Raw genomic sequence first — 12487 nt, 5'->3', positions numbered from 1 at the left:
GAAGGGCCTTTTACCAACTACAGCATCTGCAACATCTGCAATTGTTGCTGGACCAGGAAAGCTTGGCCACAGTGGTTCATGCACTGGTTCCTTCAGAATTGGATTACTGCTGGGTGCTCTGTGTGGGGCTTCCCTTGTCCCTGATCCGGAAGCTGCAGTTAGTGCAGGTTGTTGCAGCATAATTGCTGGCAGGTGAGACCCAGTCAGCGAATAACATCTCTGCTCATAGATCTGCACTGGTTTCTGATTTGCTATTGGGACAAGTTCAAGGTGCTGCTATTATTCTCTAAAGCCCTTAACTTGGGACCAGTTTACCTGCACGATCGCCTTACCCCATATATGCCCACTCAACCATTTTGATCTGCAGAACTGGCAGTGTTATAGATGCCTTGTAATACTGTACTTGTTCCACATTTGTAAGACATTTTTCTTTTATGTAGGTGGGGCAGCACCTACATTCTGGAACTCCCTGCCTCTGGACATCAGGCAGGCCGCTTCATAGAGCTATTTTTTCAGTGCCTAAACATTTGTGTGTGTGTGAGGCATGTAGAATATGGATGTGTGTTTTAATCTGTTTTTAGATTATCATTAATGTTCATTATTTTTGAAATTGTTTTAATTCATGGTTTTAAAACTGATTTTACAGGTAATTTTATTTTCTTCTTTTTGTAAAGCACTTTGGTGTTGTTGTTTTTTACAATCAAGCAGGTGATGTTGATGATAGTAATATCATCTTTTAGGGAGCCTGTTGGCAGCTGGAATCCACAGCTGATACCAAGGAGTTTCCAGAGATCCTGGAAATTGCCCTTAATGGATAAATTAACACAACAAATCCATTCTTCAAACAGTGGCCCACAAAGAGACAGTTTTGTCGAATGTTGGTTTCTGTTTATTTCACTGGCCACTCAGGGCTTGTCTCTTAAACACATTTCAGTTGTCTGCAAATTGTTTTGGTCAGATGTCCTGACTTCAACAGTCTCTGGTATGATGGAAGCAAGATAGTTTCTGATCATATTTGTTAGCTTCTGATTTGGTCTTCTTAAGGTTGTCATAAGTGCCCATTGTACATTCCTTTCCCTACCCACCCTTCCTGTTTACTGCCTGGCTTACATTCTGTTTTCTGAAATAATAATAATAATAATAATAATAATAATAATAATAATAATAATAATAATATCATGGGTGGCAGGGTTGTGAAATACATTTGCCTGGGATAGTGGAGGCCTGCTGCTTATCAGAACAGAAAGTAGTGATATTGGATTAGACCAGATGGGTGATATTTGGCTGCCTCAATAGCTCATGCTTTCAGAAAGTCCCAGGTTCAGTCTCCTAAGCAAAAGGGTCACAGCTCTGATGGCTACCCATCACAACAGATTGTGCTGAGTTGGGCACAGCAGGCAGCAATGGTGAGGAGAGGGGTGGCGCTAGGTTGGAGTTCCTGGAAGGTACAGTGATGTACTAATGCTGTAACCTTGGTGGTGACCTGATCCTTGGTGATGTCTACCACCAAGGGAAAGTGATGTCCCAAGGATGATGGAGATCCATAGGCTGGAGAAGATGGGAGGATAAGATCAGTTCAGGACCTTGGACAGTGACCAAGGTGCTGCTTTGGGACCATGGACAGCAGCCCTACAGTTGTGGCAGGAAGAGCATGCTGTCTCTTCTGGGGCCCTGTCCTGGGCCTAGAAAGCATGAGTCGGAATGGTTTACTGCTTGTCCCCTGCTTTCTAGACATTGGTCAGGCGGGTTTGCCACTTCCCTGCTGATTTCCCCTGGAAAACCCACTCTTCAGTGCTAAATCAGAGCAAACATCAACCTGGAGAAAACCCAATTGATGTTTGCTCTGATTCAGCACTAAAGATTGGGTTTTCCTGGAAAATGTGGATAAGCCCTGGGTCTTGGATTGAGTCTGGGCTTTATAGTCCAGGCTTGGTATTCAAGACAATAGCCCTGTCCCCTAACTACATCTGTCCAGCTAGGAGGCTGGTGCCTTTTCTTGCAGTTGGTACCTTTGTCCTCTCAGTGGGATTTCAATGACAACAACTCTGGGAAAAGAAAAGAGCCCCTAAGTTTGACTTCTTGGCAGCCTTGAAAAAGTATCAAAGGTGTCCTTCTTGTCTGAATTTCTGGACCACTGGACCATGTCGGATTCTCAGGTGACTGGTTGCTTGATACACGAACTCCCTCCCATGGAGCTGCATCAGCAGCTCCAAGAAGAGGCAGAAGGAACATCTATAGTCAGATGTGACCGAACTCACCCAAGGAACAGATTAAGGTGCTATTTTTACACTGTTGCTGCGCCATGCATTTAAATCCCCGGGGTGGAAATTGAGTTTTGCGACTCAGCAGAGTGGGAATAGACGTGGTTTGGTGCCATCTGGGGGTGGTAGGTTGCGACCCCCCCAAGCAATTTATTCCTCTTGGTTTTGGCAGGGAGGAAGAATAACTCTGCTGTTGCAGGTTTGGCAGGGAGGAAGAATAACTCTGCTGTTGCAGGTTTGCTCAAGGGAGGTTGTAGAAGGATATCTTGGAAGGGTTGCCATCAGTAGGCTGCTTCTGAAGTTGGCATCATACATTCAGTACTCCTCATTTCGATTTTCACATGGCAACTGGTACCTCCCGAGTTCTTGTACATTTTCCTCCTGTCCTTACTGCTGACTGAAGTGCAAAACCCAAGCCGCTGGTCCTCATTGTTGCGTGGAATTTTGGAGAATGATTTCCAATGATCAGAAACATGTGAGGTCCTAGTCTGCGATCTGGCCACTGAACTCTGCACCAGCTTCAGTTTCTGAACCTTCTTCAAAGGCAGCCCCACATCTAATGCATAGCAGTAATCTAACCTCAAGCTTAGCAGAGTGCATAGACAAGGTCTATGCACATTCAGATAGAGAAGCAATGATGGCCACCAACCTAGATGCTTTAAAAGAGGATTGGACAAATTCATGGAAGAGAAGGCTATCAGTGGCTACTAGCCATGATGGCTGTGCTCTGCCTCCAGAGTTGGAAGCAAGTAATACTTGCTGGGTCATTGGCCTGATCCAGCAGGCTCTGCTTATGTTCAGCAGGGCTACCAAAGAAAGCTGGCAGCAGACATTCCTTGCCAATGTAAGGAATCCAGGAGTATCGCCAAACTGTGAACCTGCTCCTTTCAGGGGAGTGTGACCTCAACCAGGACTGGCTTAACACCAGTCAGGGGATCTATCCAACAGTACAAAATACACTAGTAAATACAGAGTGTTTGTATTTGCTTCCAGTTGAGCCACCTCTCATCATCTCTACCCGTTGGGCTAAGGCAGGCACCTTTGGCAGCTTTGGATGCAGTTTTAAAGGGGTGGGTGGGTAGGAAAAATCCAGTTTCAGCTCTGCCAACCTAACCCCAGACAGCCTCGTAGCGGGAAGCTGCCAATCACCTTCCCTAAGGAGGGATCATGCCAGCAGATTGGATGCATTATGCACATCTGGCAGGACTGTGTGTCTCAGCCTCTGTTTTGTATTATGCACAGGGATCTTATTTATTTTATTATTTATTCATAAAAAATATTTATATACCAACTGTATCAAAAATATATCATAGCAGTTTACAACAGTATAAAACATAAAGCCAGATGATAACATCATAAAAAGTTTTGTTGTTTTTTTAAAAAAGTTAAAATCAAAAAGAGATTAAAAACAAACATCAGTAGAGCATAGTTCAGTCAGTAGAGCATGAGACTCTTAATCTCAGGATCATGCGTTTGAGCCCCATGTTGGGTAAAAGATTCCTGCATTGCAGGAGATAGTCCCTTCCAACTTTACAGTTCTATGATTGTGAGGGATGTACTCTTAATTGCCTGCAAAGGCCTTGTGGAATAGAAAAGATTTCAGCAGGCATTTTAAAGGTGGGACAGAAGGCACCTGCCCGAATCTCTAGTGGCAAAGTGTTCCACAGGAATGGGCTGATGACACTAAAGGCTCAATTTCTCATTGTTTGTCAAGCGAGCCTCACCAACTCGGGGAACGACCCAATATGCTCCGGGAGAGGATCTCAGTGAATATAATGGTTCAGGCAGTCCATGAGGTATCCTGGACCCAAATTGTTCAGGGCTTTGTAAATCAATACAAGAACCTTGAACCTTCTCACTCAAGGGGGCAGGGGGTTCTGGAGGCAGGAGGCAGGTGCTGGAGTACCTGCTTTCTCTCCAGAGAAACATGTTCTTTCCTCTGCCCAGCCTCTGAGCTTTCACCACCTGTTGCCCAGAAATTTCTAGCCCTATCTATGTAGCCATGAAGTCTGGAAACCTGCTTTAAAAAAATTAAAAGAAGGATGGCGGTATTTGTGATGTACCAATTTCCGCTGTGCAAGTAGCCTCTCCTCTATTTGCGCCCAGGGCTAATTCCTTCTTGTGCCTGCGGGTTCTTTGGGAGGCATAGCTTTCACTGCCCCCACACCATCCTGCTCCCTCCCCTCACAGGTGCTGCCTGCAGCTGTTAAAATTCAGGACCCGCCAGTTGCTCCTTAGCTAAAACATCAGTAATGACTTCCACGCTTCATTATTCTCTTTATGGTTGTCTGGCTAGGCGGCCTGGCTCCCTGACTGAGATTTAAATACACAGTTAATCCATATTCTCCCTCTCTTCTGCTTTTAATTCTGATCCAGAAATCGAACTCTCTTGGAAGAGGATTACAGAAACCTTCTAGCCATCCCCATCCTTCGCCTCCTCCTCCTCCTGCTCCTGCTCTCCCCCCAGACTCCTCTAAACTCGCAGGCTCAGGACCTTTCTATCTATCTTAATTAGTAAGCTCAGGGTCAGAACTGCAGCGAAATTTGTGTGTGTCCTGGGCTTTAAGCGCTTTTCATCCAAATCCTCTCGCACCTTCTCTGCTCCCCTGTCATCTCCAAAGCTGTCTCTTCAAGGTCATCCCTGCACTTATGTCTCCAGTCAAGATGGCCTGGAGTTTCTCAGCTGGCAAAAGATCTTTGCTGGCCTGAATGTAAGAGAGCCTTACAGGATCAGACCAAAGATCCATCGGAGTCCAGCTTTGCGCAGTGGCCAACCAGATGCTTCTTGGAGGCCTGTCACACCCTCCTGTGCCCAAGCGCACCAGTTTAGGAGCAAGAGTGTCCTTTAATTCAGATCACCAATCCCCTTTTGCTTGGAACTCACTGGAACTGAGTTCCGGCATCTCTCAGATGAGTGCCATTGCCATTATAAGAGAACAAAGGGGCATTCATGGTGAGTTCCAGCACCTCTTGGATCAGGTCCATGGCCCATCTAGTCAGAGATCCTCTTCTCACAGTGGCCAACCAGATTCCTCTTCTGGGAAACTTGCTAGCAAGATTGAAGCACAAGAGTTCTCTCCCCTGCTGTGGTTTCTAGCAACTGGCATTCAGAAACATTGCTGCCGCCAGCTGTCTACTGCTTATATTCTGCTGCCACCCTATAGATGCTGCTTTATCTGACCAACTTTGTCACAGCCTTGATAGCTTGGCCAAAGATGAGACGTGCTTCGAACAAATCTGTATTATTATATTAACGGCTGAATATAGTATATGTTTGCTTTCAATAACAGGGTTTGGGTACTTTGTATTTCATAGCATGTGCTTATGAGTCTAGTCCTAATGCAGACCCTAATCCTCTCCCATCCCCTACTCCTCAGCACCCACACCAGCTACTCTTCTCCTTCGCTCTCCAATATCTAACTGCCACTTTCCCTCAAACACACCTGTTCTAACTGCCACGTTCCCAGTCAATCAGCACAGGACACACATCAGCGGTGGCCTCATAATCTGGTGAACCGGGTTCGCTTCCCCGCTCCTCCACATGCAGCTGCTGGGTGACCTTGGGCTACTCACACTTCTTTGAAGTCTCTCAGCCCCACTCACCTCACAGAGTGTTTGTTGTGGGGGAGGAAGGGAAAGGAGAATGTTAGCCATTTTGAGACTCCTTAAGGGGAGTGAAAGGCGGGATATCAAATCCAAACTCCTCCTTCTCCTCCTCCTCCTCCTCCTCCTCCTCCTCCTTCCTAGCTAGATGACCCAAAAGTCCCAACAAGTCTGTCCCAGCAAGTTTCCAAGTGGACGCTGAAGATAGGCCTGTTCTCTGCCACACAAAAGGAGTAGATTTCTGATGGGGCACTCCTGCTTTGTTCTGCTTACACTGACTTCTATTGTTGTGCTAGGTTGACTGTTTTATTGCATTTTCTAAGTTTCAGGTGCTGGTATGCCTCAAAAGTGTTTAGTACTGTTACTGTATGCTATGTTTACTGCCTTGCAACACTGCTCTCCTATAAAGTAGCATAAAAGTCCACTAAATAAATTAAATCATAGTGGCCTGCCCTTGTGGGGCTGCTGTAAGGATGGTGGGACTGATGTGCCAGCAAAACTATATGGGAAAGGGTTGCACAGATTCCTAATTTGGGCTTTTTCAGCTCTCCTCTCTGTTCAGGCCAGGCTGTTGCCACAGCGTCCCTACCTTTTCGATGCCCTTCGCCTCTTGCTCATCCTTGTGTGTGGATTCTGCGTGCGTTCCCTGAGCCTCTCTGCTAAATATTTGATCTGACAGCAGATCGCTCTGGTCTGTGGGTTTAATGGTGCGTAGCCTGGCGCCTCGGTATTTACTGAAGGGACCGAGGCGAGGGAGAGGGGCGCCATCCTCAGCTTGCTGCATCTTGCCAGGCATAAAGGATGAACGTGGGGCTAGTACTCGGGAATTATCCTTCCCGTCTCCCCCGCCCTCCGTTTGCGAAAACTGCTTCAGCTTCCGTTACCCCGCCATCGCCGTCCGTGCGTTCAGCTGCGCTCGCTCCAGAGGAGAGCAATCTATCCCTGGGAAGAAAACCTTGAATCTTTAATTACTTGACTACTCAGACAGGAGAAATAAATCACTAGCACTTGGCCTTGGTTCCCTGGGTTTCTGTGGCCTCCAACGTGAGGGGAGCAAAAGTTGACGAAAGTGGGACTCCCTGCCCTGGCAGCATCTGGGCTTCTTGCTTCTGGGAGAACTGGGCCCTCTCCTGCTCCTGCCGCAGCTCTCAGTGAAGGATGAAGAACTCAAGTTTGGAGGACTCGGTTTCTGCCAAACTCTTTATTGCTGACATCAGTACGGTACAGAAAGAGATTCAGAAGCAATGCAGGTGGTGTGGCTGTATAAGCCATGGGTAGGCAAACTAAGGTCCGGGGGCCAGATCCGGCCCAATCACCTTCTAAGTCCGGCCCACGGACGGTCTGGGAATCAGCATGTTTTTACATGAGTAGAATGTGTCCTTTTATTTAAAATGCATCTCTGGGTTATTTGTGGGGCATAGGAATTTGTTCACCCCCCCCCCCGCCAAAAAAATATAGTCCAGCCCCCCACAAGGTCTGAGGGACAGTGGACCGGCCCCCTGCTGAAAAAGTTTGCTGAACCCTGGTCTAAGCTATTGATCCAAGAAGTGACATGTCCCTGTGGGTCCCCTTATGTGGGAATGGGGTGTGCACAATTTCAACAAGGCAAGCAGGGTGTCCTTTAGGCTGGACAGTCAAATGGGAACTGCTTCTGGAGGACTGGGCCTGAGCTGTCTTTCAGCTCCTGCTCTGGTGTCTCTAGAACTGGGATGACGGAGGAGGCAACAGTGGTGGCTACGAACCATACTGAGCAGCAGACTGCTCCTGAGAAGGTGGGCTCGGGGCATGTTCCGTTGATGTCAGAGGGCTGCCAGGATCAGCGGTGAAGCTGGCATGGGAGCTGGAAGTGAAGGAGGCGCAGTGCACCTGAATGACACAAGAAGGGGCAGAATGGAGTGCTTGGAGGCTACGCTGCTGGGACCCTCCCTTGGATGTGACTCCTGGCATGAGGCCCTGTCCCTAATCTCTGTGCCAGAGGTCATCAACAAGTACCTACTGCCACCCACATCCTGATCTGATCAACTCTACCACAGTGCCTCTTCAGGACTCATGACTTCTCCTCTGCCAGAGGACCCTGGCTTGCAGCAGCTGCGTGTAGGAAAACTGAACAAATTACTTGCTGGGAGTCATTAGGAAACGGATCGGCAGACCAAACCTGCCAATATCATCATGCAGTTTTACAAATCTGTGGTGCAAATATTGGAAAACTAATAAACATTTATATTTTAAAAATACAAATCTATTGTGCAGCCACACATGGAGTACAGTGGTGCCCCGCAAGACGAATGCCTCGCAAGACGAAAAACCCGCAAGACGAAAGGGTTTTCCGTTTTTTGAGGCACTTTGCAAGACGAATTTCCCTATGGGCTTGCTTCGCAAGAAGAAAGCCCATAGGGAAATCTCCGGGGACCTCTTTTAAATGCTGGCAGTGGGGAGCAAAGCCTTTCCCCCCCTCCGGCCTTCAGAAGAGGTCCAGGAAGGCCGGCGGGGGCCGAAAGGCTTTGCTCCCCACCGCCAGCATTTTAAAAGCAGTCCGGGATAGCAGGGAAGCACTTCCCGCTATCCCGGACGGCTTTTGAAGGCAGGACCTCTTCTGAAGGCTGGTGGGGGGCAAAAGTCTTTGCTCCCCCCGCCTGCCTGCCTTCCCGGGAGAGCAGACGGCTTTTGAAGGCAGGCGGAGGGGAGCAAAGACTTTCGCCCCCTGCCCGCCTTCAGAAGACCTGGGACAGCGGACGTCCTGGGGTTTTTAAAAATGCTGTCCCGGGGTTTTTTAAAATGCTGGGGGTGGGAAGAAAAGCCCTTGTCCCCCCCCCCCAGCCTTCAGAAGAGGTCGGGGGACAGACTGTCCCGGACCTGGTCTGAAGGCGGTTTCCATAGGAACGCATTAATTGATTTTTAATGCATTCCTATGGGAAACCGTGCTTCGCAAGACGAAAAACTCGCAAGACGAAAAAACTTGCGGAACGAATTAATTTCGTCTTGCGAGGCACCACTGTACTGTGTACAGTTCTGGTCGCTCAGAAAAGTAACTGTAGAGTTCAGAAATGAGGAAAGGGCTAGGGCAAGCCCCCTATGAGGAAAGTTTACAGCATTTGTGACTTCTTAGTTTGGGGAGTAAAGTCCAATAAGAGGGGATGTGTGCTGTACATGTTCCTGTGGAGAAAGTGGGTAGGAAGCTGTTCTTCTCAAAACAAAAAAGCCGCAAAAACGCAAAATAAATAGCAAAAACAGACAGACCTCAGTGTAACACTCAAAACGGAAGTGTGGCACTCAGATCGGAAGCATAACACTCAAAATGGAGCACATTCCGCTTCTGAAAAAGGTTCGCAAACTGGAACACTTACTTTCGGTTTGCAGCATTTGGGTTCCAAGTTGTTTGAGTACCAAGGCGTTTAAGAACCAAGGTACCACTGTACCTCCCTATGCTTCAGGCAGGCTGTTGGCCTGGCCTGTGAGTTTTCACAGTCCTCTTTGACCAAGAGCCGCACTGTGTTCATTTCCCAAGAGGTTCATTTCCCAAGATTACCTGCAGAGAAGAGAGTGAATTTCAGCAATGAAGCACTCCACAGATCCTTTGGGCTCCCTCCTATCAGCCCCAGCCTGCATAGTCAGGTTGGTCCTGAGCATGAAGAGATTGAGGATGGCTGGCCTAGGGCACACCTGGCACTCTTAGCGCCACCAGGATGAACCACAAGAGAAGCCAGCTGTCCTTATGGGCAGTTGGTCTGTCATGTTGGATCTTCTCGTCAGGGAACCCTGGAATGTCTTCTGAAGAGCCACAGGGATCACCATAAGCCAGTTTGAAAAGCCACTGTAATCCAAAGAGCCCTGAGACCTCCTAGGGCACCCTTTCCCCAACTTGGTGACCCACAGATGTTTGGGACCATAACTCCCATCAGCCCCAGTAAGCACGGCCATTTAGGTTATGACAGGCACTTCCCCTGGCCAACACGGCTGCGCTGGCTGAGGCTGGTGGGAACTGGAGTCCCAAACATTAGCCCAGCCCTGTGGAATGCTCTTCCAACAGAGGATCAGCAGACACCTTCCATATTAACCTTCAAACCTTTGCTGAAAACTTTATTATGCCACCAGGCATATGCAGACAATCAAGGTAAGCGCTTTCTGTAATAGTTAGCTGGTGATCTGTTTAAAACAACAATGTCATTTTTATTGTCTTAGTATAATTGTTGTAAACAGCTTTTATTTTTATTTTAATGAAATTGCAATATACAGGTATTCTAATAAATCAGTGAACAAGTGAAGGGCACCAGCTTGGGGAAAGCTGTTTCCAGGGTTTTGCCTTGTGCTTTGGATGGCTGTCAGATGAATAAATCTTATGAACATTCACACATGTGCCAAGTTAGGTGGTTGAAGATTTGCATAGCTATCTGATGAGTAGTTCTCATCAGAAACTGGGGAGGAAATATTTGGAATGTCTTCTCTCCGACATTGTTTTCTGATCGCTCAGCAGAAAAAAGAAAATGTGTTTTTGCCAGCAGAAAGAGAGAGAGAGAAATATAACTGGGGAAAAGTCGCACTGTTTGCCTTTGCAGTGGCGTTTGCTTGCCAAAAGTATTTCTCAGCAGTTCGTGCCGTGAATTGTTTTGACGACGTGTGGCTGTGCATTTTATGATACTTACGTCTGTTTCTGTAAGCCAGACTTCGGCTGTGATCTGTAGCTGGAACGAAAGCGAGGCAGCCACTTGACTTCAGCCGTCTCATCTTCCTTCCGATTCTGTGCCAAGAACATACAAATTGTGGCATGGGGTGGGGGAGAGAAAATGCTGATTAATAAAAGACCACTCTGTTTGCATGCTTCATTGTGACCCATGTGACTAATACAACACTTAACACTACTCTTCTTTCGATCCTGCAGCAGAAACCACATTAACTCCAGATGATAGGGCTCTGCTTTTGAAAGTGCCAAAAAGGTCTCCCAAGTGTCTTGAAAGCTACCCCCCATATAAACCAGATTCATCTTCTAGTGCCCTGTGCACTCAAAATCTATGCATTTATAATTGTATTGTAATACAAGAAGATATTTAGGACACAGGGCATATCCTAGTAATCAGGAGGGTATTATTATTATTATTATTATTTACTGTGTTTATATCCTACCTTTTCCCCAAGGAGCTCAAAGTAGGATACAGGGTTCTCCCCCTCATCCTTTAATCCCCACAACAACCCTGCGAGGCAGGTTAGGCTGAGAGGCAGTGACTGCTCCAAGGTCACCCAGAGAGCTTCATGATGATTGAGTGGGGATTTGAACCCTGGCCAGCCAGGTCCTAATTCGATGCTCTAACCACTACACCACACCACTGGTGGCTCTGACAAACCAGTGCATGAAGCTGCCTTTTATTGAATCAGATTGTTGATGTTGACCCACTTAGCCCAGTATTTAAATCATTTCTGAAAGTTGTTAGTTCATATTGCATTTTGACACCTCTTAAGAACTTGCAACCAAATGTGCCATGACAGTTCCTTACATCAAGGAGCAGCCTTTCATCTGTGCTTGGATACACTTGGGCACCATGTTGGATTAAGATGGCAGACAAGATCTTTCAAAGCTGATTTCAAAACTGCACTGATCGTTTGGTTCCTTAGAACAATGCCAGGTGTGAGTCTGTAGAGTTGTCCAATAATGCAGTCTTCAGTGAATTAGGCAGGCAATTTTGTCCATCCCAGATCCTGGAGAATCAGTGATTGAACCTGAGACCTTCTGCATACAAGACTTAGTTTCTACCCAGAATTGAGGTCCCTATTGTTACCTGTGTCAGGGTTAGTGCTGTGAATATATCACTGTAGCCCTGTTACATCCCACCCGCTTCTCCAGCTTTGGGAAGAACTGTTTTGGCTTTGGCTCATGGGAGTGGAAGTCCAAACCATCTGAGGGGCACCAAGTTAGCAAATACTGGTCTATTCTGTCTTAAGTGATCACTGAATTTCAGAGCCTTTGTTGGCTTGTGTGAGGCCTCTGGACTTCTGTATGCATAGCCATTCCACATTTGTAGGAAACTGATCTTTGAGTGTGGCAGCCCCTACCCTTTAGAACCCCTTGCCTTTTGATATCAGGCAAACACCTCCACTGTATTATTTTTTGGCACCTGCAAAAAACATTTTTGTTTTGACCAACCTATCCAGGTAATGTAGAATGTTGATGCGTGTTTTAATTTGTTTCTTGTTTTTCCTCTTTTTGCAAACTGCCATGAGTGGGTTTTTTTGTTTTGTTTTTGCTTTTACAATCAAGTGGTGTATACATTTCATGAACCAAATAAAATACGTTCATCCTGGAGTCAACCTGCTGCTTTCCTCTTGCAGGTGGGATATGAGAATGCTGGCACGGTGGAGTTTCTGGTGGACAAGCAAGGCAAGCATTACTTCATTGAGGTCAACTCCCGGCTTCAAGTGGAGCACACAGTGACTGAAGAAATCACAGAGTAAGTGACGCTCCCTGATGGGCTGATGCAAACAGGCGCCCAACATTCCGTCACACTCTGGGGTGACCAAGAGACCCAGAAGGCCAGGACGAGGCTGTGCCAGTAAGGAACGCACTGGAAGAATCAGGAAGAACTGGAATTAGGAGATGAGGTGCGGGGCTGAAAGTAGGGGGGAGAAAAAGAAGG

General features: G+C 47.1%; 1 protein-coding gene across 13 annotated transcripts in view; it reads left to right on the top strand.

Annotated features, from left to right (window-relative positions):
• Positions 1–12487, top strand: part of PC (pyruvate carboxylase) — a 260561-nt gene that overhangs the window by 92915 nt on the left and 155159 nt on the right. For all 13 annotated transcript variants that reach the window (XM_083716620.1, XM_083716617.1, XM_083716613.1 and 10 more), the window contains one exon: positions 12183–12301. In XM_083716620.1, coding sequence (XP_083572746.1) covers positions 12183–12301 — 119 coding nt within the window. The remainder of the gene's footprint in view (positions 1–12182; positions 12302–12487) is intronic.

Source organism: Podarcis gaigeae, assembly GCF_964106915.1.
Source record: "Podarcis gaigeae genome assembly, chromosome: 16".
Classification (NCBI taxonomy): Eukaryota; Metazoa; Chordata; class Lepidosauria; order Squamata; family Lacertidae; genus Podarcis; species Podarcis gaigeae.
Note: the sequence above shows the minus strand (reverse complement) of the source record. Positions and strands in the feature narration are given on the sequence as shown.